At 43.8% G+C, this 27294-nt stretch overlaps 2 protein-coding genes across 6 annotated transcripts in view; one reads left to right on the plus strand and one right to left on the minus strand.

Moving 5' to 3' along the window:
- Window positions 1-346: 346 nt before the first annotated feature.
- On the minus strand, window positions 347-4385 carry Mrpl40 (mitochondrial ribosomal protein L40). 2 transcript variants are annotated; one of them, XM_055610201.1, is made up of 4 exons: window positions 4203-4385; window positions 3526-3609; window positions 1714-1872; window positions 347-786 (listed from the first exon to the last, which is right to left on the minus strand). In XM_055610201.1, the coding sequence occupies exons 1-4, from the start codon at window positions 4253-4255 to the stop codon at window positions 456-458; spliced, it is 627 nt and encodes a 208-aa protein (XP_055466176.1). In that variant the 5' UTR covers window positions 4256-4385; the 3' UTR covers window positions 347-455. The 2 variants fall into 2 exon arrangements, with proteins under 2 accessions (XP_055466176.1, XP_055466177.1); XM_055610202.1 differs by having other exon boundaries at window positions 4258-4379.
- A 750-nt stretch (window positions 4386-5135) lies between these two features.
- Window positions 5136-27294, plus strand: part of LOC129679227 (protein HIRA) — a 76625-nt gene continuing 54466 nt past the window's right edge. Inside the window, exons 1-5 of one of the 4 annotated variants that reach the window (XM_055610197.1) lie at window positions 5136-5285; window positions 19998-20060; window positions 21691-21801; window positions 22956-23046; window positions 24554-24648. In XM_055610197.1, the coding sequence (XP_055466172.1) occupies window positions 5249-5285; window positions 19998-20060; window positions 21691-21801; window positions 22956-23046; window positions 24554-24648 (397 nt within the window). In that variant the 5' untranslated portion in view covers window positions 5136-5248. The other 3 variants (XM_055610198.1, XM_055610199.1, XM_055610200.1) reach the window with 3 other exon arrangements.

Here is a 27294-nt window from a genome sequence, read left to right on the forward strand (position 1 = left end):
CTGGAACAGGTCCTACTCTTTCCTGGAGGCCAGAGCAGCTTCCGCCAATTGTTCTACTCCTTACCTTGAAACTCAAAAGGGAATTTTGCAGCTGACCCCAGCAAAGGTCCAGTTTCTTCTGCCATACTTGCCCAACTGGCAAAATCCTGTGTAATTTTCACCTTCAGTTCTTTGGGTTATCTTGTGCTTTCTGCAAATAGTTCAGAACACAACTAAAATCTTCATTTTAAAGTGATATTTTCCCCACCGGAGGGCCAATGTTCTCTTTTTGTCATTGTTTTACCAGCATCTGAAAAGGACAGCCAAACTGAGGTGAATTTCTTTTGATTGAAATAAACGACAGAGATGCTTCTGATTATACTTTATTTGTTACCAAGATGTCTCATCTGGGGAAAGTAGAATTCAGCTTGCTCATCCTGATTCCTGGAGCCAGCATGTTCTGAGGACAGCGGTGTTCAGTTATATTTTTTGAATTCTATTTGTGTGTACACCTTGGTGATGTCATTGTACTTGCCTTCAGGGGCCTGGTAGTTAGAGATAGGTGGCGTGTAATGTGGCCCTTCTTTCTCAAAGGGGAACAGGCTGGGGTCACGCTTTATGGCTTCAGCATAGAGCTCTGCAGACTCAAGCTTCAGCTCCTCCAGGGCTTCCTGCTGGGCTTCCAGCATGGCTTTGATGGTGTCCTTCTCCAGTTCATGCTCCTGCTGCTTATATAGTGCCCACCTCTTCAGCAGAAGAGCTCTCCGCTCACTCTCCTCAGGAGAATGCTCCTCCTGAGGTCGCTGTCTGTGAACACACAAGTCCAAATGTGTGAGGCTGCAGATTACTGACCCTGCTGCAGAGACAGCACATGACTTAAGGGCCCTACTGGGAGGCACTGCCAGGTATAACCAGGGCTCAGGAAAATAGTAAATTTGGGGGTATATTAAGAATGTAATGTTAGTGATGGAGAGAAGACTCAGAGGTTAAGACTATTTACTGTTCTTAGAATTCTTAGAATTCTTTTTGCAGCACCGAAATTAAGTGGCTTACAACTGCTTGTAACTCCAGCTCTATAGGATATGCTGCTCTCTTCTGGCCTCCAGGGCACCTGCAGTCACATGAACATATTGCAACACACACAATTACACATAAAAAAAATACAGCGTAGAACATGGCAGCAGTTGCTGTTCCCCAGCAGAAGGAGCATGCTTAGGGAGAACTATATTGTTTCTGCCCCCAAAACCCTCATTTTGGTAAGAGGGTGTACAGAAGAAAAGTGAAACAAATGACAAAATCCTAGAGACAAGAGCTTATTTAGTCCTAGAACACAACAAAAACACCTACGCTTCCTAACTTGCAGGGCTTTATAAACTGTGTGCTTTTTCAAGAAACCACAAGCTGCTCATCTTACATACTATACAGCTGCAACACACAGTAACTGAAGATCTGTAGAAGAGGCTGAGAATTTTCCACTATGGTAATGGGGGGAAGGCTACAAAGCCAAGGCCTATGTCCTCATGGCCAACATTCATGGAAACGAACATGAACCTCGGAGGAAGCTGAGCTGTTTTTTTCCAAATTTCCAAAAGCACACTCAAAATGAAAAGAACTCAGACCAGGGCCAAGTCAACCCTACTCACCTATTTCCATCACAGACATGAACATTAGTTAGAACTACCTGAGTGATTTTTTTTTTGCATTAAGGATTATCTCCCAGAGGAGAACCCTTACCTTGATTTATCCAAGAACCTCAAGGGGGTAATAAAATCTTCAATAGGAACTAGTTCTTGGGTGGCTTTTTCCAGTTTTCGGATCCTCCTTCTCAATCGATCCTTTACTGCTTGTTCCTTTCTAGGGTCTAACTTCTTCTTCTTTCGTTGAGGTTCTGCTCTAGTGGATAGAAACATTCAATGATTCTACTTTAATCTCAGATATGATGCTCAATGAAGTGCTTCACACTTGTATCATATGCTACAAGAGAGAGTTGTTCACAGTCCTGACTCCATTAGTTTAGTCCATTGTGTTCATGAGGACTGTATGGGTCCTATGAACTCCAGGAAGCAGCACAGAAATACAGGGATTTACCAAGAGGAAGTGTTAATTTTGTCTTTTTTTTTTTTTTTTTTTTTTGAGACAGGGTTTCTCTGGGTAGCCTTGGCTGTCCTAGAACTTACTGTGTAGACCAGGCTGGCCTTGAACCCAGGCCTGTCTCTGCCTCCCAAGTGCTAAGATTAAAAGGGTGTGCCACCAATGCCTAATTTATTTTTTTTTAGGACAGATTCTCACATAGCCCTGGCGTGCCTTGAACTAGCTATGCAGTCAAGGATGTTCTTGAACTCTGATCCCACTGCTTCTACCTCCTGACTGCTAGTGTAGTAATTTTTTTTTAAACCATTCCTGGTATTATGGTGCTAGGGATTAAATTTAAGAAAGGCTTTGTACGTGCTAGGCAAGGACTCAATAAACCTAACTACATTCTTGGCTTGGGAGTGTCAGTTTGTGATTCATTGAGACTGCCCCGAGAAGTGAACTTACTTAAATAAAAGCTCATTCACATTTTTAATGAATTTGTGATTTACAAAACGCTTTAAGACTGAAAGAGACAGGATGGTGAAAGTGACTGGACATGTCTTTATTTATTTCTTAGAATTTGTTAACAGTTTTTGGGGTGTTGAGATGGTTAAGAACACTTGTGGCTCTTGCAGAGGACCTGGGTTTCGTTTCCAGTACTCACATGGTGGCTTTTAACCATCATTAATTCTAGTTCGGAGGGATCTGGCACCGTCTTCTGGCCTTTGAGGCCATAAGCATGCAATTCACACTCATACATGCAGACACAACACGTTAAAAAAAAAATTTGTCGTAATGCTTTGGCAATTATCTGTTTTACTTTTAGGAACACACCTCTCAGGAATAATTTCACCATTAGGAATAAGCAAATCTGGGGCTGGAGAGATAGCTCAGCAGTTAAGAGTGCTTTCTCCTCTTGAAGACTGGAGCTTGGTTCCCAGCACTCACATCACGGGCTCACAAATGCCTGTAACTCTAGGGCATCTGTAGCCCGTCTTGGCCTCTGAGGGCACCTGAGAACATGTATGTATACATATGACAGGCATACACACACACATATAAAATCTTAAAGAATAAAGCAAACCCTTTAGCATTAAAATCAACTAAATCAAGTCCCAAGAAAGTATCCAACGTTTCTAGGAACTATTTTTAATCTTTGAAACTTCCTCCCACTTAGTGAATCAGAACAACGAGCAGGGAAGAGCAAGGCCTATGGAAATATAGTAGTTAAGATGTGTCCTTTAAAACACACCAGACTCTTCAAAGCTAACTGCTACTTATTTAAACTACTTTACCATGAGTACGCTATCACAGTACAGAGCTTGTTGAAAGGACAGCAGCAGCTACCTAAGTTTAACTAGCTGACAGACTGTGAAATCTGCTAATCAAAAGTTGGGCAGTCTTGCTTTGTTTTGGTTATATGCATAATGTGTTCCTCACACCCTTCGAACTTGGGGTCATGTTCAATTTTACCTCATGGGGATGAGCTCCCAGAAGGACAGCAATGAAGCTCTCTGGTGGGTGTGTCTGATCTGTGTCTGGCAGGTTCCAGGTATCCTGAAGGAGAGAGGGTAGGTATAAAGATCTGATTGGGGAAAAAGAAGGCACATACACATAACTACAGGGCTCCCCCAAACCTGGAGGACGTCTGTAAGTATTTTTCAGAAAAAAAGTCTCAGTAGTTTATTCTATCCTGAAACTTGAGGCAATTCTCTTGCCTGGGCTGAGCCACAACTCCTCGTTCACTTCTATTAGGCCAGCAAGATCAAAATGACGATTTTTCAACTCCGTTTCCAGCTTGGGCAGAGCCTCTACTTGCTCCAGAAGGATTTTTTATTTAAAGATAGGGTGTAATACAGGCCGAGTTTTACACGTGGTATGCAGCTGCTGATGACCTTGAATTTCTGATCTAGTCTCTATCTCCCTGGTGTTGGGGCTGCAGGCGTGTGCCACCACGTCCAATTTTCTGTGTTGCTAGGCTAGAGCCTTTAGCCTCACACTCGTTAGGCAAGTAGTTTGTCAGCTGAGTACATTTCCAGCCCGGATCTTCATCCGAAACAGACGATCAATAATCTTAGAGCACCAGAGCAGCGCCAGTGCAGAGCCCGCGCACGCGCGCTGGGCACTCCACCACCCGCGGCTGCACTCACCAACTCCGATTCCGCAGAGCCCGCGCAGAACACAGCAGCACAGCGGCAGCCATACCTTTTCACGCCACCTGCAGGCGGGCAGCTTCCGGGAGCGCGCCCCTCAGCGGTCCGGCGCGCGGTACCGGGTAGGGTACAGCAGGCCGCCGCCCGGAACTCCCCGGTCCGGGATTCGGAGAGGCGGGCCCGCCTCTGGCCCCGCCCCCGACGCAGCCCCGCCCCGGGCAAGCGCGGCTCGCCTCGCTGCACCCTGCAGCAGGCGTTCCGCCTTCTATTGGTGCTGCGGTCCGTTCTTAAGTGTCGCCTGTGCCATGGTGGCTGCTCTTTGCTCCGCTTGGCTTATGTGTTCATGCCTATGCAAACACCCCGCTCTTCCAATAAACGCGCCTGTCTGGCCCCCTGTCCCTCTCCACCAGGCTAGCTCTTTTCTGCATCCAATCGAGCCCAGGGCCGCTGCCGTCTGCAGCTAGACGCAGGCTGGCCCCGGCCCGGCTGGCGCTCCCGAGATGCCCAATAGCTCGTGTTGATGGGAGACGGAAGAAAGTTACTAAGCTGGAGCTCGGAGCCGCGGAGGCAGAGCTAGAGACCTGGACACCACCCTGACTCTGCATCGCTGGGCGGGATCTGGAGGCTCTGCCAGCCTGCACACAACGAGCCTCGCCAGCGACCGTGCCCATGCCAGACACAAAGCGGAGTAAGCCTTGCGTTCTCCCTGCCTGCGAAAGACCCGAGGCGGCCCCGTCCGCGTAGGGAGCGGTTTCCCGCCGGGGCGATTTGGCAGGTGCGCGCCGTGACTTCCGGCGTTGCCCCGGAGCCGCCGGAGGAGGAGCGGCGCAGGGGATGCGGCTGTGGCGGCGGCGGCGGCGGCCGAGCGCAGGAGGCGGCTGTGGCGGCGGCTGGGGGCGCGGGCTGGCGATGGCGCGGCGGCGCTGAGGGCAAGGGTGGGCGGCGGCCGGAGGGCGAGAGGCGCGGGAGGAAGCAGCAGCGGCTCCATGGCCCAGGCGCGCTGAGGGACACGGCTCTGGCTTCAGCCCGGCAGCGGCCGAACAATGAAGCTCTTGAAGCCAACCTGGGTCAACCACAATGGTGAGTGCACGCAGGAGTCGTGGGCGGCGGAGCCCGCATCTGGGTGGGGTCTGGAGTTGGCTTGCGGCGGTGCTCAAGTCTTGCCCGCCTTGTCCAGACGCCGGTGCCGGGCTCTGGAGCTGCAGAGCGGGCAGGAGCCGACTTTGTCTTCGGCTTCGGGACACCGGCGAGCCCGGGCACGTGCTTCAGGCTGGTTGCAGCGAAGTCCGCCTGCGCCCCAGGCCATAGCCCTGTGCCGCCCACCCCTAGTCTGGGTGCTTGGCGCCTGTCTGCTGTGAGCCTGCCGGGGCACCGGCCTGGTGCTGCTATCCGGCTTCACCGTTCAGTATGTGCTCAGATGGTTCTTGCGAGTATGAAACTGGGGCGACATCCCTCTTGTGGCCTTTCAGTGGCTCGGTGAAGATCTAGAATCTGCCTGAGAGACCGATTGTACTGCCGTTTCTCAGGCCTGGAGCTTGTGACAGTGCCCCCACTCGGGCTATTGCAGTCCTGGAATGGGAAGGGCCCGGGCTCAGGTCCTATGGAGGACCTCGAAGGGACCACGTTTAATGCAAGGTCGGGGCTTCAGGGTGACTAAGATCGGAACCAGTGGTGCACAGGTGTGTTCTAGGAGATGATCGACTTTGGATATGTGGTAGTAACTTAAAAAAACAGATTCATACACCCTGGTCGAGATGGCTGGTATAAAGCAGTCGGTGGCATCCACTCACTACTCCAGGAATTGGTTTGCTCTTGCTGAGCGATTGAGAAAGAGCCTTTCCCCCCAGCTGTTAGTACTTGAGTGTTTGGAAGCATCCGAAGGACATACTAGGCAGCGGCTACCCTTTGCTGAAAGGGAAAGGATCTCCCTGATACTGTCTTGTTCCTACTTTGTAATGTATCTAGAGGGAGCTATAGTTTTTTTTTTTTTTTTTTTTTTTTTTAAAGAAAGGAGTAAGTGCATTTTTTCCTTTTAAAAAAATCCACGTGGCCTTTTCATTTTGTATTTGGCTTTTTACTCACAGCAAACCATCTGTTTTTTGGGTAACAAGGAGGGCGATTGGTGGTCCAGAGTCTAGATATGTGCTCTCTGCACTTTACTGTATGATTATGAAGTTCAGCTAAGAACAGACATTAAAGTTCACAGCCCTGAACGTCCATTAGAAATCTAAGTGATGGGGAGGAGAAAGTCTATGATAAGAAGTATATTGTATGGATTTTTAAAAAATAAAAATGTAAACGATATGATTACTAATGATAAAAGATGTTGAGGCAAGCAATTGTTTTTTCTTATTAAATCTAAAGACAACCTCCATCTCTGCATTGCCTCTATCTTGGAGATGATGCTTTTGGGAGTCACTGCTAAGCAGGCCTTTAGAGATGGTAGTGAGTAGTTGCAGTAGTAGCTGGCAAACTCAGTTTTCTTTGGATGAAAAAACAGAACCTACTGCATTGGAGGGGATGCATGCTTATACTTCTTGGCCTTCTCACTCAGCAGTTGTGCTTCCTATCTCCTTATGCAGCATGAACATTTTTCTGGGGCCAGAGAGTTCAGAGAGGGCAGGAAAAGAGAGCTGAAGGTTTTCCTTAAGATGACAGAGGATTCATTTAGACAAGATAGACAGGCAGCTAAAAGGTTAAAGGCAGAAGTGTTTGTTGGTCTTCATTTTTCTGGCCCAGTACTAGAGACACCTCTCACATAGGATTTCTCAGCCCCAGTACGATTAACATATTTTTAGTCATACTACTGTTTTAGCGGCTGTCCTGTGTATTGTGTGATCTTTAGATGTCAACAGTACCCACCACCATAACTGCCCATTTACTTCAACCAAAATATCTGTGGACTTTGGTAGTCCATTGATATGTCCATTGGTAGTCCAGATCACCTCCAGTTGAGATGTTATGGTTATCTGGTCTATGGTTGGTAAATTTTGACACTGTAGTTTTGCGATGAAATTTGCCTTGGATGTGGATTTAGGCTGACTTCAAGATAACATCATTTACTAGTTAGTTGGGTTTTTACTAATTATAGGCCTTGGTAAAATGTGTAAAATGATTTCTTCACTTTGTACTCAATATAAAGGCTTGCCCCTGAAGTATGATACAAAATAGCCATTAGTGTCTATTGTTTATATTGATGTTATATGCAGTACATTTTCCATATGTTGTTTGAGATGTAATCTTGTTGACTGTATTTTACTTATTTATTTTTTGAACAAGATCTCATTATCTAGCCCTGGCTGTTCTGGAACTTTCCCAAGTAAACCAGGCTGGCCTGGATCTCACAGAGATCCTCCTGCCTGTCTTTCAAGGCATACACCATCATACCTGGGCATACAGTTTACTTCAGTTGTGGCCAAAATAAATTTCACTTCTGAGTAAAGCTAAGATTATGTATTGAAGTTGGGCATGGTGGCCCTTTAATCCCAGCACTCAGGGAGGCAGAGGCAAGCAGATCACTGTGAGTTCAAGGCTAGCCTGGTCTACAAATTGAGTCCAGGAGAGCCAAGGCTACATAGAGAAACCCTGTCTCCAAAAACCAAAAAACAAACAAAAAAGATTATGTAGTAGGTGTTAGTTGTGGTGGCACACACCTGTAATTAGAGTCCTTGGGGAGGCTTTGGCAAAAAGATTGAATTAAAGGAGGGCTTGTTTCCAACTGGGCAAAATGTTAGTAACAGAGAAATTGTTCTTGGACAGTCAAGATAAAAGGCATTTAGGAAAAAGAGAATGCTGCAGAGGGTCAGCTGAGAAGGAAAGAAGGGTGCCGGATGGAGTCATGACCACCTTGTCAGGAACTTGGACTTTCTCTTTTGGGTTTAGTGGGGGGACCATTGAAGTTTTTGAGAAGTGTGGACATCTAGCATGTGTTTTAGGAAGTCCCTGTAGGACTGTTACAAGATCTTGGTAAGATATGCTGACACAGGGAGAAAAGGTCAAGAGTGGCAGAGATGAGAAAGAGGAGGCACTGTAGATAAAGGAAGAATTAACAGGGCTTGGGCATTACTTTCACGTAATGTAGTTTGATGTTAGTTTTGAGTGTATTTCTTAAGTGTTCTGGAGAAGGAACACCGACGAGAGCTGGGCAGTGGTATTCTCTTTTGTGTGTAGTGCGTGTGCACATGTATTATGACAAACACGTTTGGAGGCTAGGAGAGCATGTCAAGCTCTCTACTCTGTTCCTTACATCCATGGGACATGTCTGCCTGGCAACCAGGAAGTCCAGGTGATCCCCTTCTTGACCATCTCCCCCAAGCTGGAGTTACAGGTAGATGAGTGGACAGTTTTGGGTTTTTTTTATGGGTACTGGGGACTTGAACTTAGGCTCTCATGCTTGTGCAGCACGCTGTCTTTACTCACTGAGTCATTTCCTGAGCCTCCCAGTGGAATTCTCTCAGGCATTTTTGTATTTGTTTGCTTACTATTTGTATGTTTGTGCGTGTCTGCACATGTGCCAGAGATGAATGTCAGGTTTCTTCTCCTGCCCTCTTCCTTTTTGAGACCATGTTTCTTACTGAACTTTGAGCTCATACTTTGGGTTTAGGCTAACTGGCCAGTGATCCCTCAAGGCACTCCTTTCTTTGCCTCCCAAGTGCTGGGATTACTGGTGTGGTGTGACACGTGGCTTTTGATGTAGGTGCCAAGGACAGAATTCAGGTCACTTTATCAGCTGAGCCACCCCCACCCCCTGTCTCCAGCCTTTTAAACATTATTTTAATCGATGAGCTATACATGGTGGTTCATGACTATAAACCGAAGACCCAGGAGGCAGGAGGATTGCAGTGAGTGTAATTGAGGCCAGCCGGGCTACAGATTGAGAACTTTTTTCGTATGTATCTCATGTGTGTGTATGTGTGTGTGCACATGTGCATGTGTTGCATACAAATATTTTTTTTCATTTTAGGATTTTAATATAATAAGTAGTTGAAAATAAACTTTAAACTTTATAAGGAGATTCATTGTTATACAGCTGGGAGGCACACCGGGGCAGTCCCTGGCTCTGACCAGTGAAGCCAAGTGAAGAGCCTGGTGTTATCGTCCCAATCTTGAGTCTTGTGGGTATCCATGGAAGGGGTACATACTGTGCCTGCCTTGACCATACAATTTACCCAGATGTTGCTAGTGTAACCTAATTACTTTCAGTATTTGTTTGTAGACTAAGAGGGGCCTAGCAAATGACACAGATCTGGACTAAGCCCTGTGGTCTAAAAATTGAGTCATGTTCTCACCAAAATCAGCATCGTCACCCAGAGAACTGGGTGGGGCTATGAAATGGTGGGAAGTGGTGCTGCTGATCTCCGGGGTTGCTGCCCTCTTCTTTGCTAGCAGAACCCCAGGGTTTCTTTTGTTTTCTGCCTGCCTTTTTCTGTAGGACAATCTGTAGGCAGGGGCACCTATGCTAATGCTCCTAATTGAGTATGCCTGTGAGTGCCAAGGAGTTTTAAAATTACTTCGATGGAATACTACCTCTACCTAGCAGGATCTTTGCTGAGGACTTGTGGGTGCAGTTTCTTCTACAAGCCTTCACTGGGTCTGAATGTGGTAGCTAGTTTGTAATTAAAGGATAGGCTCACCCTGAGGATGGCAAAAGAGGAAGATGGAGGGTCTTAGCCCTTGAAGTTGCTAAATTACATCAATAAACCTAGAAATAGGCCTATTTCAGGACTTGTCCTGTGAGCTACGAATCACTCTTAAGATCTATATAACTTGCATCAGAAAGAGAACATCTGTAGCAGTACAATTTGCTGATGGAAACTGAGCTGAGTTTTTAGCCCTCTCCAATAGCAGGTATGAAGAAAGTAAGTAGGTTGGTAATCATACCTAGATCAGTTCGGAATTTTTCTTTCTAATTTGCCAAGTAGTGGTTCCAGAGCTGACTCTGAGCATCTCTGTCTTCCTGGAGAACTTGAAGACTATTTTCATTTTCAGAAGGATAGTTTTCAGAAACCATGTGGCACTTGGTACAAGGAATATTATACTAGGAGATCGTCGTTCTGTGGCCATTTCTGTAATCACTTGATACCTTGGAACTTCTCACCTAGTAGATTTCATTTGAGTTGCTTGGAGAAACTTCTGGCATTTGGCTTTTGAGCATTCTCTGGTCTTGGGGGAATCAAAGCTCTGCTTTCTGGGAGGAGCAGGAGGGAGGGACCTGTGCTTCAGACTTGGATCTTGAGTATTCCCTGTTAGCCTGATTGGAGCATCTAGGTTATATGCCTTCTCTTGTGCTATTTATTATTGCCTACTGGCTTATATGGGTGAGAGATAGATACTTGAGTAAAATAAAATTGGAATCCCACTAGAGCCTGCCTACAGAAAGTTAGCTTCCAGAAGGTGGAGACTTTGTCTTTGCCTGTGCATTATCCCCAAAGCTGAGAATGGTGCCTGGCATATACTATAGTATTCACCTTACCACCTAATGAACACTATGTGTGCTGGATCCTGAAGGAGGAGAGAAAAGGTGTCTGGTGGGTGGGTGGTCACTGCCCTTGACTTGCTTCTTGTTTGTCCTAGCTGTGTCTTCTTATAGATAGGTGTTCTGGCAGAATCCACCAGGGATTCCAGTGACAAGGAAACATTTTGTCTAAGCTTCTCCTTAAGGAATTCATTTATGTCAGGGCTTCTTAAATTTTACTTACTAATGTATCTGTGTGTATGTGGGGAGAGAGCAAGAGGTCACAGGCACGCTGTGGGTGTGGAAATCAAGGACAACTCTTGAGAGTCAGTTCACTCCTGGCACCTTGTGGGAACCAAGAATCAAACTCAGGCTGTGTGGAACTGTCTCTAGCCACTGAGCCATGCATGAGCTATCCTAGCTCTATGAAGATTGAAAAAAAAATTTTTTTTAAAAGACAGTTTCTCTGTGTAGTTCTGGCTGTATTGGAACTCACACTTTATTTAGATCAGGCTGCCCTTGAACTCAGAGATCTGCCTGTTTCTGTCTCCTGAGTGCTGGAATTAAATTTGTGCGCTACCACACCTGGCAACTTTCCCATTCTTGACCAATTTTTTTAATGTGATTTTGGCTATATAAGCATATAACATTTATTGCTGATAATAAATTTTAATTTAAAACAATTATATGATACATATTTTATCATTTATTGAAAATGAGAATTTATATACTAATGAGATGGATATGTTAATTTTTATATGAAGAATTGAACAAGCTGAATATTTGATACTGTGTGATATAAAAGAATCTTAGGCATTTTCAGAGTTGATATTTTGATTTATAATTGCTAATGCCAAAAACTACTTTCTGTATACATAGTGCAAAATGGCGGAAGCATGTTTAGCGACATTTCAGGAATTGTTGGATGCTGTATTATTTTAATGTCAGGCTAAAACTGCTTGAACAGTTTCTTGGGAAACTGAAATCAGAAACTCAAATAACAGCTTTAAGTCAAACATTCCAATACAACACAGTCCAAACCAGTATGTTTCTGTAAACTGAAAACATTGTCTGCACCGTAAAAGCACCACGGTTCATAACAGAGTACTCTTGGGTCTGAGCTGAGCTGTTTCAAGGGTGCTACTTTGCAAGACTGCATGTGCAGTGAAGAGTGTGCATGTTGTCTGTTTAGATCTGAGACTGCAGTGAAGTTTTGCAGTGCAAGATATGCAAGAACTGCCAGAAACACACAGAACTACTCCAGGTTTGATTTTGAAGTTTTGGTCATTGTGTTATTAGAAACCTTGTATTTTTGCCTTTCATGTATTGTTGCACTCACGTATTGGTGTTGAGACCCACAGTTTAAGAACCCTGAAGCTGGGTCATATTCTTATAGTTTTCTATTTTAAGAAGGGAAATAAAATAAATAGAGAGTAACTTACAAACCCCTTCCCCAACAAAAAGAAAACCTGCGTAGGTCAAAACTTGTTTCTAAAACTAGTATCTGCCTGATATATTAACCAGCATAAGACAACCTAAGCTTATAGGGAGGTTGCCCTGGAAAACAGCACTATAGTGAGGGACAGACAAAAGGGGCAGCAAGTCTCCTTTGGGGACTAAGTATAGACCTTTGTTGGAACGGACCTAACGTCTCTGATACTTTTCAAAGTCCATCCTGCAGAGAATATGATAAGTCTACCCATTTGAAAAATACCAAGGGCTAACTGTGTACCAACGACTGGGCCAAGAGCTCGAAACAGTAGGAAACTAAACAGCTCCCTAGACTGAAGCCATCCATTTAGAAAGCCTGAGGTCCATCCAGAGAGCGGGGGGTGGGTATCTTGTGGGTATCTTGTCATAGGAAAGAGGTGGTGGAGGGGGAGAACTTCCAAAGTAGTCATTTAGCAAACGACAGCTAGAAGAAGGATGGAAAGCCACCGGAGTCTGCCTGGCAAGCTTGATGATAGCAAGTATGTTGTTGTATGAGAATGGCAAGGACAACAGTATTACAGGTAAGGTCAGGAGCTGTCAACATAGTCAGGTAGGTCATTGTGGAGAGAAACAATAGACAAAGACATAAGCACCACTACGGAGAGATAGGTATAGGAGAATTTCAGTTATGTTTTTAGGCTTAATGAGTTTTTATGTTCTGTGACAAGGCCTTGTTCTCATATCAAGGCTTCTCTTGAATTTAATAAATTCAAGAGATCCTCCTGCCTCCCATGTTTCTGGAACTACATATATGTGTGCTGTAATCACCTGGAGTAGGAAAATTGTAAATAAAGATGTGTTGGGAAGAAAACCTGAGCAAATACTTTGCAAATGTTGCTTGCTGGAGAATTTTGTAGATAGGAGGATTATTGGGGAGTACTCTGCGGAGTCACACCAGTATGAATTTGAGAAATGGTACAGACAGATGATGAGTTGGAAGGGAGGCAGAGCAAGAGCTACAGGTGGCTTTGAGAGGAGGAAATAGCTTATACCACAACAGGAGGAAGCGGGGGGCTGGGTGACTCTTATGAAATTGTGATGGTAACCCAAGCAAGAGATGATTGATTATATCTGATTGAGGTGATGATCCTGATAAGTCACAGATGGTTTTCTGTGGGTATATATGGAGCTGAATTTTCCTAAATCAGATGGAGGGATCAAGGCCTTTGTATTCCCATGCATTGGATTTTCTAGGATGGAGTTATAGATGGTTTGAGCCTCCATGTGCCTGCTGGGAACTGAACCCAGGTCCTCTGGAAGAGCAGCCAGTGCTCTTGACTGCTGAGCCAGCTCTCTAGCACCCCTTTTTGTTTGCATTTTGAGGCAGACTCAGGCTGACTTTTTCTCAAGACTCAGCTTTCAGCTTATTTTGATATGTACTCAAGAAGTAGAATTGCTGGAGCATAATAGCTATTCTATTTCTGATTAGCCCTCAAATTTTCATATCATGATGGTGCCATGTTTTAGATTTTGAAATCCCAACATAGTTTCCATTTTCTCCACATTCTTGCTAATATTTGTCACTTTATAGCTTGCTGGATAGTAACCTTCATTATGACTGAAGTGATGTGATGGGTAATTATAATTTGGATTTCAAGATTGATGAGCATGAGCACCTTTTCGTTACTTCCTGCCTGTTCATGGCTTCGTGGGAAAATGTGTATTTAAGTCCTGTGGTTATTTTTTTTTAAAGTTGCTTTTAAATTATCTATAGGTATCTGTTGCATGAATGCAGGTGTTTGGATGAAGATCTCCTAGAGTGGAGTTACAGGTGATTAAGAGTTGCCTGACAGGGGTACTGGGGACTGAATTCAAGTACTTTCTAAGAATAGCAAGTACTCTTTTAACCACTGAACCATCTCTTCAGGCCTCTGTCTATTTTTTGTTGCCTGCAGATATGTCTGCACCACATGTGTGCCTACTGCCCACAGAAACCAGAGATATCAGATACCCTGGAACTAGAGTTAGAGATGGTTGTGAGCTGCCATGTGGGTGCTGAGAATTGAACCTGGGTCTTCTGGAAGGGCAGCCAGTTCTTTTAACAGCTGAACTACCTTTCCAGTCTTTCTGTGGCCTTTTTTTTTTTTTTTTTTTTGGATTTCTATAAATTTTGGTATCAATCTCTTACCAGATGCCATTTTCAAATGTTTCTCCCATGTCTTTTCATTCATCTGTTGGACATGGGATTTCTCTGTACACAGCCTACACTTGGTTGTCCCGGAACTCACTCTGTAGACCAGGCTGGCCCTAAACTCAGAGATCCACTTACCTCTGCTTCCCAAATTCTGGGATTAAAACCATGTGCTCTATGCCTGGCTAGTCAGTAGGGTCTTGTGTGGGTTGAAGATGGGTGATCTGGAATGGCCTGTGATGGGTATGCAGGACTGTTCTGGTTCAGGTTGACTTGAAGAAAAAATACTGCTCAACACTGCTAGAGTTCAGGGTTCATTCTGATTTAGCTTATGTCTCTGTGTCTATATAAAGAAAGGCCTGAAGTTGGAGGCAGTTGGGAATTTATCATTATCTTGCTATGCCAAAGGAAAAGTCTTTTAGCCAGCCAAGGTAGGATGGTTCACTTAGCTCCACTCAGAGAACCCTTCATTAAGGCCATTCCCATTGACAAGGTGTGGTGACTGCTTTCCTGGGGCTGAGAGGCCTAGGCTATAGGGAGTTGGGAGTTAGCACTTCACTGGCAGTGATGTGTAGGTCTACCCCACACTTCATCTAAACTGTTCTGCATCAGATATCACTAAAGAAGAAAAAGCGGTGTCAGCTAAACCAGTCATCCCTTTGACAAAAGTGTGTCCTGGTCTGAGAAATGTTAAATTAAGTGGATGCATCTTAGAAGGGCAGTGATACAGTATCTTGATCTGTCCACAGGGAGCAGGCGTGTGCAAGGTGAGCGTGTCCTCACCACTTCTGCAATTAGGAACTAGTATTTGGGAAAATTAAACAATTAATCAAGCTTGTGTAGCAGATAGAAGACAGGACTGAAGAGTTCAGAGAGGGCCAGCATTAAATCTAACCCTGTTCCTTGTCTTTATTTTCATTTTCTTCTGGAGCTTTGAGTTACCACCCCTCCTTCCTGCTTTTTTCCACACAGCAGTTATTGAGTCAGAATGTGAATGTGACCTTGGCATTACTCCATTCAAATGTACGTTTTGAATATGGTCCAAGCTCCTGGATGGAGCATCATCTCACCATACGTACCTCTTGATTCAGTACTCTGGCTGATCCCACCCGTACCCTTCTGGCTAACTCACCCTCAACTGTTGGGACGTAATTCAGTTGTTACTTCAAAAAGAAGCCCCAAGCTAGGTTAAGTTTTTTTTTTTTTAATTTTTTTAATTTTTTATTTTTTTTAAGCCATGTGGTTGTCTGTCATGGTATATCTTTCCACTAAGGTTTGTATGATTATCTTTAATTCTGGAAGCTTCTGATGGGTAGGGGCAATCATACTACATGTGTTATGTGTTTTTGTATTAGGCCCGTGGTAGATATTTACAAATGTGGATTGATGAGAAATCTAGGCGATACTTCAAATATATGTGTAAGGATATGGGCTGTAACTGGTATCTTTGAGGTCGACTTCTTGGGTAATAGGTATGGTCTGTGGCATGAAGGTAAATGTTCTGACAAGCTTCTTAAGAAGGCCAATTTGTAATATGACATTTCACAGACTTACTGGACAAAACTCGTTCTTCCCTGATGCCTGTCACAAGACAGCTTTTTTTTTTCTTTTGCATTAAAAAGCCAGATGCCTATCTTAAATTATCTGAAGCCAGAAGGTGGATGAATTTGCCAATTTGGGTTATTTCTTGTGTGACATACTACTCCCTTGCCTTATTGACTTAAAACAGCCATTTTTTTTTTTTTAAATTATGCTTATGATCCCACAAGTTGACAAGGCTCAACAGGTTGACGTCAGATTAATGGGACTGCTGAGATGACTTCAGCAGCCTGCAGGTAGAATGCTTAAGTGTGCCTTTGCTCTGGGCCTTGAGTCTCACTGCTGTGTGTACTCATCAGTCTTCTTTCTGTGGACAGCTGAGGCCTCTTCAAAGCATGGTAGTCGAACTGGGTACCAGATTTCTCCAGACAGCAATCGCTGAGATGCTAGACCTTCCTAGGGTTCAGTGTAACACAGGAATAGCACTTCATCTGCTTGTTGGTTAAAGCAATTAATAGGCCAGCCCCAGTTCAAGGTGAAGGTGGTACATAGGAGCAGGAGTCCTAGGGAGATATATTTTACTGGGGCTTGCTGAAGTAGCCCAAAGGCTTGAAGTGATAATGTCTGGCACAGCACATTGTGTCATGAGGACACAGTCACGCTCTGGCCCACTCTCCCACTCTTCTATGCTTTATTTCTATTCAGAGCCTTGGTAGATTATGTTGTTTAGCTAGGTGCCATATCACAGTATTAATAGCTTCAGGCTTTAGAGCTGGGTGCTGAGTGGCTCTGGGCAACTTTCTGTACCTTTCTGTGTTCCTTGGGTTTCTTCCTAGTGTAAAATGAGAATGTCAGAAGTATTTATCCCAGGAAATGGTATAAGATTTAGAAAATGCCTGGGCTGAGCTCCCTACAGACTTTGAGGAGCAGATCAGATGTGCAAAAATATGCTCTGCTAGTGAGGCTTGATTCTAGTGTTGAAGAGGCAGCATTTATGAAGTATGTCCAGCAAGGCCCAAGCTCTTTATCCCCAAGAAGCCCCCAGCAGAGGTGGCTGTTGCTCTCCTTCTGTTCTTGGAGAAGTCTTCTGTTCTGAATGCCACAGGACTTATTGGTGCTAATTTGCCACTGTGTCGTGGTGTCTGACAGGACTCACTGCCTTGGCTTAGTGCTGAGTGCCACAAACACTGGAAAGAGTACCTGTATGACTTGAGTTAGACCCACTGCTCCAAATGTCCTTCCTGGTTCTCAAACCTTTTCTGTGAGGTCTTTTCTTAGAATGGGTGGGCAAGAAATCTGTCTTCTCTTCCTTCTCTCCTATTCTTTAGGCTTTGGGTAAGTGTGATGCCAGAGAAGAACATGGGCATGCCAGTGTGGTCCTAGTGGGTGCATTGACAAGGAGGCACCAGGTGGAACCCATCTGTTCTTCCTCACCTTGCTTTCTTTCCTCACTTAGCTTTCCTTTATGGCACTGTGTAATTTCTGGGTCTTTTTCTTAATTTTTTTGGTTTAATTATTTTAAGTGTGTGTGTTTGTTTGTATGCATGCTCTCATGTACCACAGTGTATATGTGGAGGTCAGAGGACAACTTGCAGGAGTTGGTTTTCCCATCATGTGAGTTTTAATGGATTGAATTTAGGCTGTCAGGCTTGGTGGAAAACACTTTTACCTGAGCCATCTTGCCAGTCCATGGTTTCTTTTCTTGAAGACTAAGACAAGATCTTCTGTCTGGAATCTGGGGGAAGATGGACTTGTAAGCCCTCCCACCTCTAGGTGCACCCACTACCAGGACTGTTCTTTCAGAGCTATCTAGAATGTGAGCTGTGTAGAAGCTTATTTCATGAAGCCCAGGAGTAAAAGGATAAGCTGTGTCAGAGAAAATGAGGACTGAGCCTGCTATGTGTTTTATGCCCAAGATAGTTTTTAGCCTATTCTGTGTGTGTGTGGTGTATATGGTGTGTGTGTGTGTGTGTGTGTGTGTGTGTGTGTGTGTGGTGCTCCAGAGAGGTGCCGAGCAGCTGCTTCTTTAGGTTTGACCAGTTTCCATAGAGTTCTGGCTCTTGATTAGCCTGGAGATCACCGAGGGGACTTGAGGACCAGGCAGAGGCTACCAGTATGATGACGGGGTCTAAAGTATTAGCTTGTTAATTTGGAATTCAGGAGACCATAGACCATGTAGTTCAATTTCAAAACTTTCCAAAGGTTTCTGTTTGTACTTGGCATGCCTTTTTCATAGTGTTCTTGCAACAGCTGTGTCTCCCACTACCATATTGTGACCAGTAACAATGAAAACATATTTTCCTGTGTTATGGGAGTTTATACTTGATTAGATCACACAGATAAGTCTCAGGAAGATGATGTCAAGGGACATTAACAAGGACCCCAAGCACCCATATAGGTTACTGTCTTTGGGTACTACCCACTGTGGATTTTTTCATACTGGCATGAAGTCCCTGTCAAGGTTTACTGCTTTCCCTTAGGTAGACACCATGGGCTCCTACCTTATCACTTGTGAGATTCTAGAGCTGGTGACTTTTCATTCTTTGTTATTAACAGTCTTTGCTGATGCTTAGTTGACTGTCAGACTTTTAACGTGTCACTCATAGGCTGAGGATGTAGTATGAATTCAGGAGCAACTAATATGACACCTGCAGCTTTTGTGCCTTTGGCCTTGGAAACAGAACAGAGAGATGGATAAATACCCACAAGGCACAGACTTCCACAGACTACTTGGTTTTGGTTTCTTTGCCTAACTGGTCTGCCCTGCAAGCCAATTTCCTAAGCCAGGCCCAGGTACTGAGGGACCCTTTGTGTTTTCTTTTCTTTTTAATTTTTTAAGACAGGGTTTCTTTGTGTACTAGAACTTGCTCTGTAGACCAGGCTGGCCCCAGCCTTCCAGTGCTGAGATTAAAGGAATGTGCCACCATTGCAGGGCTCTGTTAAATGGTTTCTAAGAATCTGCATTAAACCTTGACCCTCAGGAACTGATCATCCAATTTAATAGAGTATACACTTTAACAGAGGTCCAGACAGGGAATGCTGAGAAGGTGGACTTTCTGTGTTGTTGTATGATACTACTCCTGGGAAGATATGAACAAATGTCTACTTACTCCATATGTGGAACCAATGGCCGACCAAAGTAAGGGTATTTGTCAAAGTCCTAATTGATGAGCCACTGGGTTTTTTGGGTTACTTACAGTAGTATGGGTGAGAGGTTACTTATAGGAGTATGGAAAACTCAAAGACAGCTCTACCTCTGAAAGCCCACCCTGGCGTGGGTGACAGCTTCTGAAAGCTGGAAGCTAGAGTGCACTGCGTAGCCTACAGGCAGCTTGGTAGGTTGGAGAGTGTCTCTTCCAGCATGCTTGGTTGGTTTGAACCTTTTCTAGGCAACTTAGCTGGTCTGAAAGTCTCTCAGTAGGCCTTACTGCTTATGTAATCTTGGGGAGGAAGGGAGCCGGTATGGCCATCAGTTTCAGGAATTTCCTGAGGTTTTTGTTGTTTACTTACTAGTTTTAAGGAACTTCCCTGGTATATGAAATGTTTTACCTCCTCTCAGAACATCTAAGTCTCAGGAGCTTCTCTCCAAGATTGAGTGCTTTATCTTGGAGGGGATTGCTACACACCATGTGTGTAATATAGACTTAAGGGACTGCTTTGAGGAACCAAAAGCTTAATAAGGGAACGGAGGGCCCTAGGCTGTGATGAAACATTGGACCTACTTATGACAGCCAGCCAGTCAGAACTGATGGAGAGTGTCCTTTCCAAGCTGTCAGCCAAGTACAGACCCACTTGATTGGGAGATGTCATCAGGTATAGATGTGAATCCTTTCATAGGATCTTGTGATTTGAGCTGTTATTGCAGACAGTTATAGCTTTTATAGGTTCAGGTCCCCAGGAAATACCCCGAGATGCTTTAGTCTCTTATTCCCAGTGATGGCATGCTTAGTCTATGTTGGATTTTCAGCTATCTCATGTTGTTTGGAGAGTCTTTACTAAGTGAAGTTAGATTGCCCCATTCTTACTCACAGGTAATTTTATCTATAGCCTGATGTTTTGCTGTAGGTATGAAAATTAGAGATGTTATTTGAATAACATCAATATTTTAAAAATGAGAATTTGTTGTTGTTCTCCAGTGAATAAAAGCTAAGCTAGATATGTTTTTCTTTGTTTCCAGGCAAGCCGATTTTTTCAGTTGATATTCACCCTGATGGGACCAAGTTTGCAACTGGAGGACAAGGTATGTGTGTAGAGTGAATATCACTTCCCTATTGCCATACTCTGCTTCTCCTGGTGATCCATGGTTAGCTGTAATGAGACAACTTGTCGCCTTGCAGTATTGCTTGACTCAGTTTAAAATGCACAGTTTGAACTGGTTAAAGCACAAACTTATTTTGGAGCTGGATATGGTGGCATAGGCCTGTGGTCTCAGCACTTGGAAGACAGGAAGCTGTAAATTCTAGGCCAGCCTAGACTACAAAGTGAAGTCCTACTTGAAGATGAACACTTTTTGTGGTCTATAGGATGATCTTATTAATATTATGAAGCTGCTTTATCATTCTAATAACTGCTTTTTATTAAGTTAAAGCTAGAATGAAGTTAAGTTCCTACATCTGAGTTATTAGCTATAAATTGGCAGGAAGCCCCCTTAGACAAAGACCAGCTACAGAGTGGGCAAGGAATCTGTCAGTATTTTCAATTGAAAAGGGGAATGGATGGCTAGACTGTGCCCGTTTTCTGAACAAAAGAATTTGACTATGTTAGTAAGAAAGTAAGAATGTCCAGAGCATTTGAAAATATCATCCTTAGTATTATCAGCATGCTTCTTTCAGCATCTGTTATAATATTGAGATAACATAGCTCTGTTTGGAAAGACAACAAACACCATTTTTTTTCTTTAGATGCCAGGAAACCAAGCTTTTATTTATAGTTGTAAGACATAGCATTCACTCAGGATGCCCCACTCTCACCTTTCAGGTGCTACAGGGTGGGTTCCCAGTAGGCCATTTTGCACAGAGGCAGGTGCAAAGGTGGTTGTGGTTGAGATGGTTTTTTTCCCTCAGGTCTAGGAGAGATATTTAGGAAATATTTACATATTGGCCGAGAAGAGGTTTCAAGCATTTTGTCATTACTTTGGAACACCCATTCCAGACATTCATTATTATTTTTTTCATGACTTGTATTAGTTATAGTGATGGAAAACAAACAAAAATAATTAGTAAAATGTATAGATAGACTTTTCAGCACAGCTGGCATCAACTTATGACCCTCCTAAATTCCCTCTTTTGGTTGATCTCCATCTATAGGTGACTGCAAAGGGCAGATAAGAAGGTAATGAGCCCTTTTTCCTGTGTTCAGGGCACATTTCAAATTTGGGTCTCAAAGCGTCCAGTCAATTCTGGAAACAGCCACCGGATCCAGGCAGCACCTTGAAGGGGAGGGAGACCCTGGTAGGGACTGCGCTTTTCTCCTTTTCCTCAGTGCACACGCACAGACCTGAAGGGGCCTGATGGTGACTTTTCTTCCTCTTTGTTTGGTAGATGAGGAGTCTTTGTGTTCTGGATAGGAATGAGGACCTCAGAGGCCACATGGGGCTCTGACCCCTCCTAATTTGTAGTTCAGTCAGTATTTTTATCAAGACAGGCTGGCCTCAGCTACTATTAAATACACTCTCTTGTGGGTCCCTGTAGGTCCTTGTTTTTTCCCCCTCCCACCTTTTGTGTCATTTACATTAATAATTCAAGATAAGTCTGCTTAGATCTAGTCAAGTTTGATTTATAGAAACTAAATGAGCATTTTCTAGAGTTAATGTTATCAATACCACATTTCCACTTTTTGCATATTGAGCTTTTCTTGCTCCTTCATTCCAGGGCAGGATTCTGGGAAGGTTGTGATCTGGAATATGTCTCCAGTCCTCCAGGAGGATGACGAGAAGGATGAAAATATTCCCAAGATGCTTTGCCAGATGGACAATCACTTAGGTATTACAGAGTGGCCCTTTGCAGGCTTTGCGTGTTGGCAGAGAGCCCAAGGTTAGCACATGTGTTTGTAATTAGAAAGATAAGGCCCCGTGCGGCGTTAACTCCCCTCGGCCTGCTGTCTGAAGGCACAGATGTTGGCTGCACACCTGGGTGAGTTATTCGGCAGAAGACTCGGCCCGCCCACAGAACCATCTTTGGACAGTCTGCAGGTACCTCTGGTGATTTCCTGCTCATGAGTCGTTACTGCCTGATTCCATGGGGCTTTGGGGCCAGTGACCTGGACACAATAGGGTTCTGGGGATGGGTACATAGGAGACAACTCACCAGGTGTCTCAGATTGTGTCAGTAAGGTGCTGTGTCAGTAAGAGTGTCTCTGCCAGGACCTTTCAACTGTGAAACAATTTCACATTTTCCTTCCCTGTTGTATGTGAAGTTTTAGTGCCCGTTGGCAGTTACTAGTGTTTGGTATTAGTCCTTTCCTTTGCTTTGTGTGTTTTTACTCTCCCAAAAAGCCTCTTAGAGTAACTGGGTTTAGAGCATAAGTTGCTCACGGGCTTCAGTGTTGTTAGGCTTCATCATATTTCATATCTCCCAAGACTGAGCTGTGTGTGCTCCTGGAGGCTCTAACCTAGCAGAAGCCTGAAGGGAGTTCTGCTGGACTTAGCATAAGTACACACAGCATTGGTCAGTCTTCTATGCTGATGAGTTTGAGAAATGTAAATTTAAAAGGGCAATCAAGGTTATTCAGAGCTCTGTGTTCTACCCAACAGCTTCTTGGAAAGTTCTGGAACAGCCATCTTGGCTTTCCTAGTACATGTTTCATTTTGTGAATAATCCTTATGAAATTCATCTCATCAATAGAGAACCCTTTGGAAATAATGAAGTTTATCACTGTTCATAGAAATAAGCCTCCTGCTGTCTGTTTCATTCAGCACAATTCTCAGATTATGCATATTTCCCCTCTAGACTGTTCTGGTCATTTGTTATGGCACAAGATTAGTGTTTAACTGAATTGTCTCTCCAGGACTCTTACATAGTAAATGCTTTGAGTAGATTAGGTAGTTTTATAAACCTTTTACTTCTGGCCAGACTCTGCATAATGCAAATGGGCATGCCTATTGGATTTTCATCACCTTATTTTTTTTTCTTCCCAGCATGTGTGAACTGTGTGCGGTGGTCAAACAGTGGGATGTATTTAGCTTCTGGGGGAGATGACAAACTGATTATGGTGTGGAAGCGGGCTACGTAAGCATCATTTTCCTTTTTCACATTTAATTTTTAGAAGCTTCTTTGCTGGTCTTTATTAAAGTCATCTTTCCCACCCTGGCATAGAAGTCCCAACTTCATAAGTAGCAAGAAGTTGCCATAGGTCAGAAGTGGAAGAAGCCTGACTAGTGATTCGGGAAGCTTCCATTCTGCCTGCTGACCAGGTCAGCTACCCTCTTGTAGGAACACAGGACTTAGCTGAGAAGGAAGGGTTACTCCTTACAGGCATTGACATTGTGGCTTCCTTTGTTATTCAAATAAAATTTCACATGGAACCTTTACATACAAAATGACTAAAATCAGATGAAATCAGGGCTGGGAATCCAGAGCCCACCTTCTTTGCCTTATTTTGTGACAGCCTTGCCTTGCAGTACCTCCTGCTGTATACCCCAGATTTTTTCTTTACTCCTGAGCATAATGGGTCCTGGTACTGTATCCCACAATAAGCTTTCCATGTGACTGTAGGCCACTTAGGCAGTGCCCCAGACCTGGCATCATTATTCAGCCAGAATAACTATGGCCATGGCTTTGAGAGCCAAATCATGTCTTCTGTGCCTACTTGGCTGCCTCCTGAGCTCTTGCTTTACAAAAGCAAAGGGCATTCACAGAGGCTCTGGACATGGGTGCCCTCCTCCATGTTACTTCATCTGGAGGAGTTGGTACCTGTGACTCTTGTAGTCTTCTTCCTTTTTAATCCATTACAAAGGGACTTAAGTCAGGCATAGTGGCTTCTACCTGTGGATCCAGCTACTCAGGAGGGAATGGCCTGAACCTAGGAGTTTGAGATTATTTTCGGTAATATAATGAGTAAGACCTTGCCTTCAAATAAAAATGCAGTTGATAGTCTCTCTCTCTCTTTTTAATTGAAAAAGAGGGGGATCTCATGTAGCCCTGACACTTGGATGACCTTGAATTTCTGATACTGCAGTCTCCCTGAGTGCTGAGATTAGCACTATGCATCACCATGCACAGGCTTTTACATTTATTTGTTTGTTTGTTTGTTTATTTATTTATTTGTGATATCTTTAAATAGCTAAAACTAATAACATTTAATATGCAATTTGGAAATGTAAAAGTTGAAAATCTCTCATGGTTCTACCACCTGAAGAAAGCCATGGTTGAGCTTTTGAGGTTTTTTTTTTTTTTTTTTTTTTTTTCTGTTTATTCCTTTGCTCTGTTCCATGTATAGAGTGTCTATGCTATATGTATTTTTTGCTTTATGTAAATGGTATCATATTGTAGATGATGTTATGTGCTCTGCTTCTTCCACTTTCCTGTTCAAGATTTGCAGTGGCCGAGTAGCATTTCACAAGTGCATGGATTGATCATAAGTTACCTCCTCTGCCACACCTTTAACAACCTGGTTCTTCTAGCTATTATCTGGTTTGCTTTTTCTGTTTGCTATGATAAGCTGTGCTACAGGGAGCATCTCTGGACAGTACCTGGAACACTCCATGAGTGCATATCTCATGCCTCTTTCACACAGGTACATTGGGCCCAGCACTGTGTTTGGTTCCAGTGGTAAGCTTGCCAATGTCGAGCAATGGCGATGTGTCTCCATCCTTCGGAGTCATTCGGGTGGTAAGTGGGCTACTTGTTTGGGTGACTGGCTCCCTGGTATTTGCTTTAGATAATCATTAGCACCTCTATGTCCCTTTGCTACTGTTTGGTTTTTAAAGTACTATCTGGGATTTCCCTATCACCACTTGTCCTTTAACTGTCCCTTAAAATTTACGCAGTCATCAGCTCCACCACCTGCCTTCACCTGCATTCAGTTACCAACACATACTCTGACAGCATGAAAGTGTATGCCCCCCCAGGAAAGAAAGCTCCCACCCCCCAGGTTTCTGTTGTTCATTCTGCAGGAGTAGCTTTACTCTTGGATCACTAAATCCATAAACACATTTTATTAATTCTTCAGAAACAAGCCTGTAGATGCCCATTAGAAAGTTTCTTTCTTTTTACATACATATGTATATATACACATACACATACACATACATACATATATACATACATTAATTTATCTGTGTGAGCATGTATACTATGGTGAACACGTAGAGGTGAAAGGACACTTGTCTGAATTAGTTCTCTTGTTCTATGGGGTTCTGGGGATCAAAGTTAGGTCGTCAGGCTTGGTAGCAAACACCCTTACACACTGAGCCATCTCTCTGGGCCTATTGGAAATGTTCTTAAATTGACCTTGACTATGTTTATAAAATAGTTTAAATAGGCTTAGTTTGGAAAGACTCACTTTTTACAGATTTAAGCTGAAAAGAAGGAAGATGGGTCTATATAAAGCCCATGCATGTTAGGTACTGTATACCATGATCCTTATGTTTACAATTCAGGCTTGTTTGGAGAAAGCTGTGCTCCTGCCCAGCAGAGACTTGTGGGCAGCGGAAAGGACAAGGCTGGGTTGGGTGTGAGTGTTGAGGTGGAGCCGTTTATTTATTGTTTAAAACGAGAGCTGGCCTTCACAGGTACAACAGGGAGCAGTGCAAGTGAGGCTGGCCAGGTGTTCAGGGCTGCATCCTAGGAGGTTAGTGTGCTCCATTAATGAGGGACTAGCCATGAAAGAGGCTTGACTTGTTAAGTGCATTGGAACATGAGAGAGGTTTATCTAAATGCTCTGGGGAAAGAGCTTGTTTCCGCGGTTCAAATTAAAGCTGCAAGGGCTTGCGTCTTTGGGAAGGAGGACAAAGAATGGGAAACCAGTTTACAAAATTTTAGGATGGTGGTATAGGTTCCTGGCTAGGAACCTATTTCACAGTCAGCAGTGTTCTCTACTATGACCATAAGAGAAAAAGACTTAAGAAGGTAGACATTAGTTCAGTGTAGAGTGTATGGGTTTGAGGGGTTGGGGAAGAAACACCTTAAGAAAATAAAACCATAAAACCCCATTAGGCCTGAGCCTGGAGCTCTAGGAGAATACAAGGTCATAGGGATAGGTTATAATTCACTAGCAGTATTTGCTCAGCAAATCCTTTTAAGTGTAATAAATTCATTTCTTAAAAATATTCTTGGAGGTTATCTTTATGTTGTGTGCATGGATGTTTTGTGGCATATGCACTACAGGTGTGCAGTGGGAAGTCAGAAAAGGAATGTTCCATCCTCTGGAACTGGCGTTAGAGATGATTGTTAGCCACAGTATTAGTGCTGGGAATTGAACTGGAGTCCTTTGGAATTGTAGCCTGTGTTCTTAACTGCTGGTCCATCTCGCCTGCCTGCCTTACCCCCTCTCTAAAAGATAGTTTATTTTAAATTATGTGTTCAGGAGGTAGAAGCAGGCAGATCTATGATTACAAGGCCAGTTTGGTCCACATATAGAAAGTTCCAGGCTAGCCAAGGATACCTGTCAAAAACAAAACAAAAACAAATAAACAAAAAAAAAAAAATCTAATCAACCGACCAACTAAACCAAATAAAGTAAGATAATGTGTCTGTGTGTGGCTATGTGTTGGAAGTTAGAAGAGGCCATCAGATCCGATGGATCTGGATTTACAGGCAGTTGTGAACTGTCCAGTGTGGTGCTGGGAATTGGACGTGGGTCCTCTCCAAGAACTGTATGTGTTCCTAACTGTCTGAGTCATCTCATCAGTTTCTAAGGAGAAATGAATCTTTTTGTTTTATTTTGAGACAGGGCCTCCCTACAGCCTTGGCTGTCCTGGAACTTACTATGTGATCTGAGGTTGGCCTCTGCCTCCTGGTACCGGGATTAAAATCATGCACCACCATGCAAGCTAAATTCATCTCTTAAGAACCAAAGATAGAATCTTAGTGACTACACACTGAAAAAGCTAAAGCAGGAACAGTATGCTGTTTGATAAAAACAAAGGTTTAATTTGCCCTTTCCACTTTCATAGCAACTTACAGGGAGTGTAGTTGGGTCTTACTGGAACGTGGCACAAGTATCTAAGAGGGTGTTTAAGATTTGGTACAATGTCAGGTGAGGATTGTTATGGGACCCTTAACTGGAGACTTGAGCTGAGCTATCACGTGAGCATCTCTCCTGTGCCACCACTTCTGGTAGTCCCTTACCAGGTAAGTAGGTCAGCTGTCTTCAAGTGGAGGAATTCATGTTTCTGTTTCCTGGTTCTGGTAGCAGGTCTGGATAGAACTGTCAAGAAGGAGTGCTAGTGAAAAGCAGAGACTGATGGGAAGAGGGCATTGGGTCTTTGAAAAGCAGAGACTGATGGGAAGAGGGCATTGGGTCTTTGAAAAGCA

Source organism: Psammomys obesus, unplaced genomic scaffold, assembly GCF_907164565.1.
Source record: "Psammomys obesus unplaced genomic scaffold, mPsaObe1.curated_primary_1811, whole genome shotgun sequence".
Classification (NCBI taxonomy): Eukaryota; Metazoa; Chordata; class Mammalia; order Rodentia; family Muridae; genus Psammomys; species Psammomys obesus.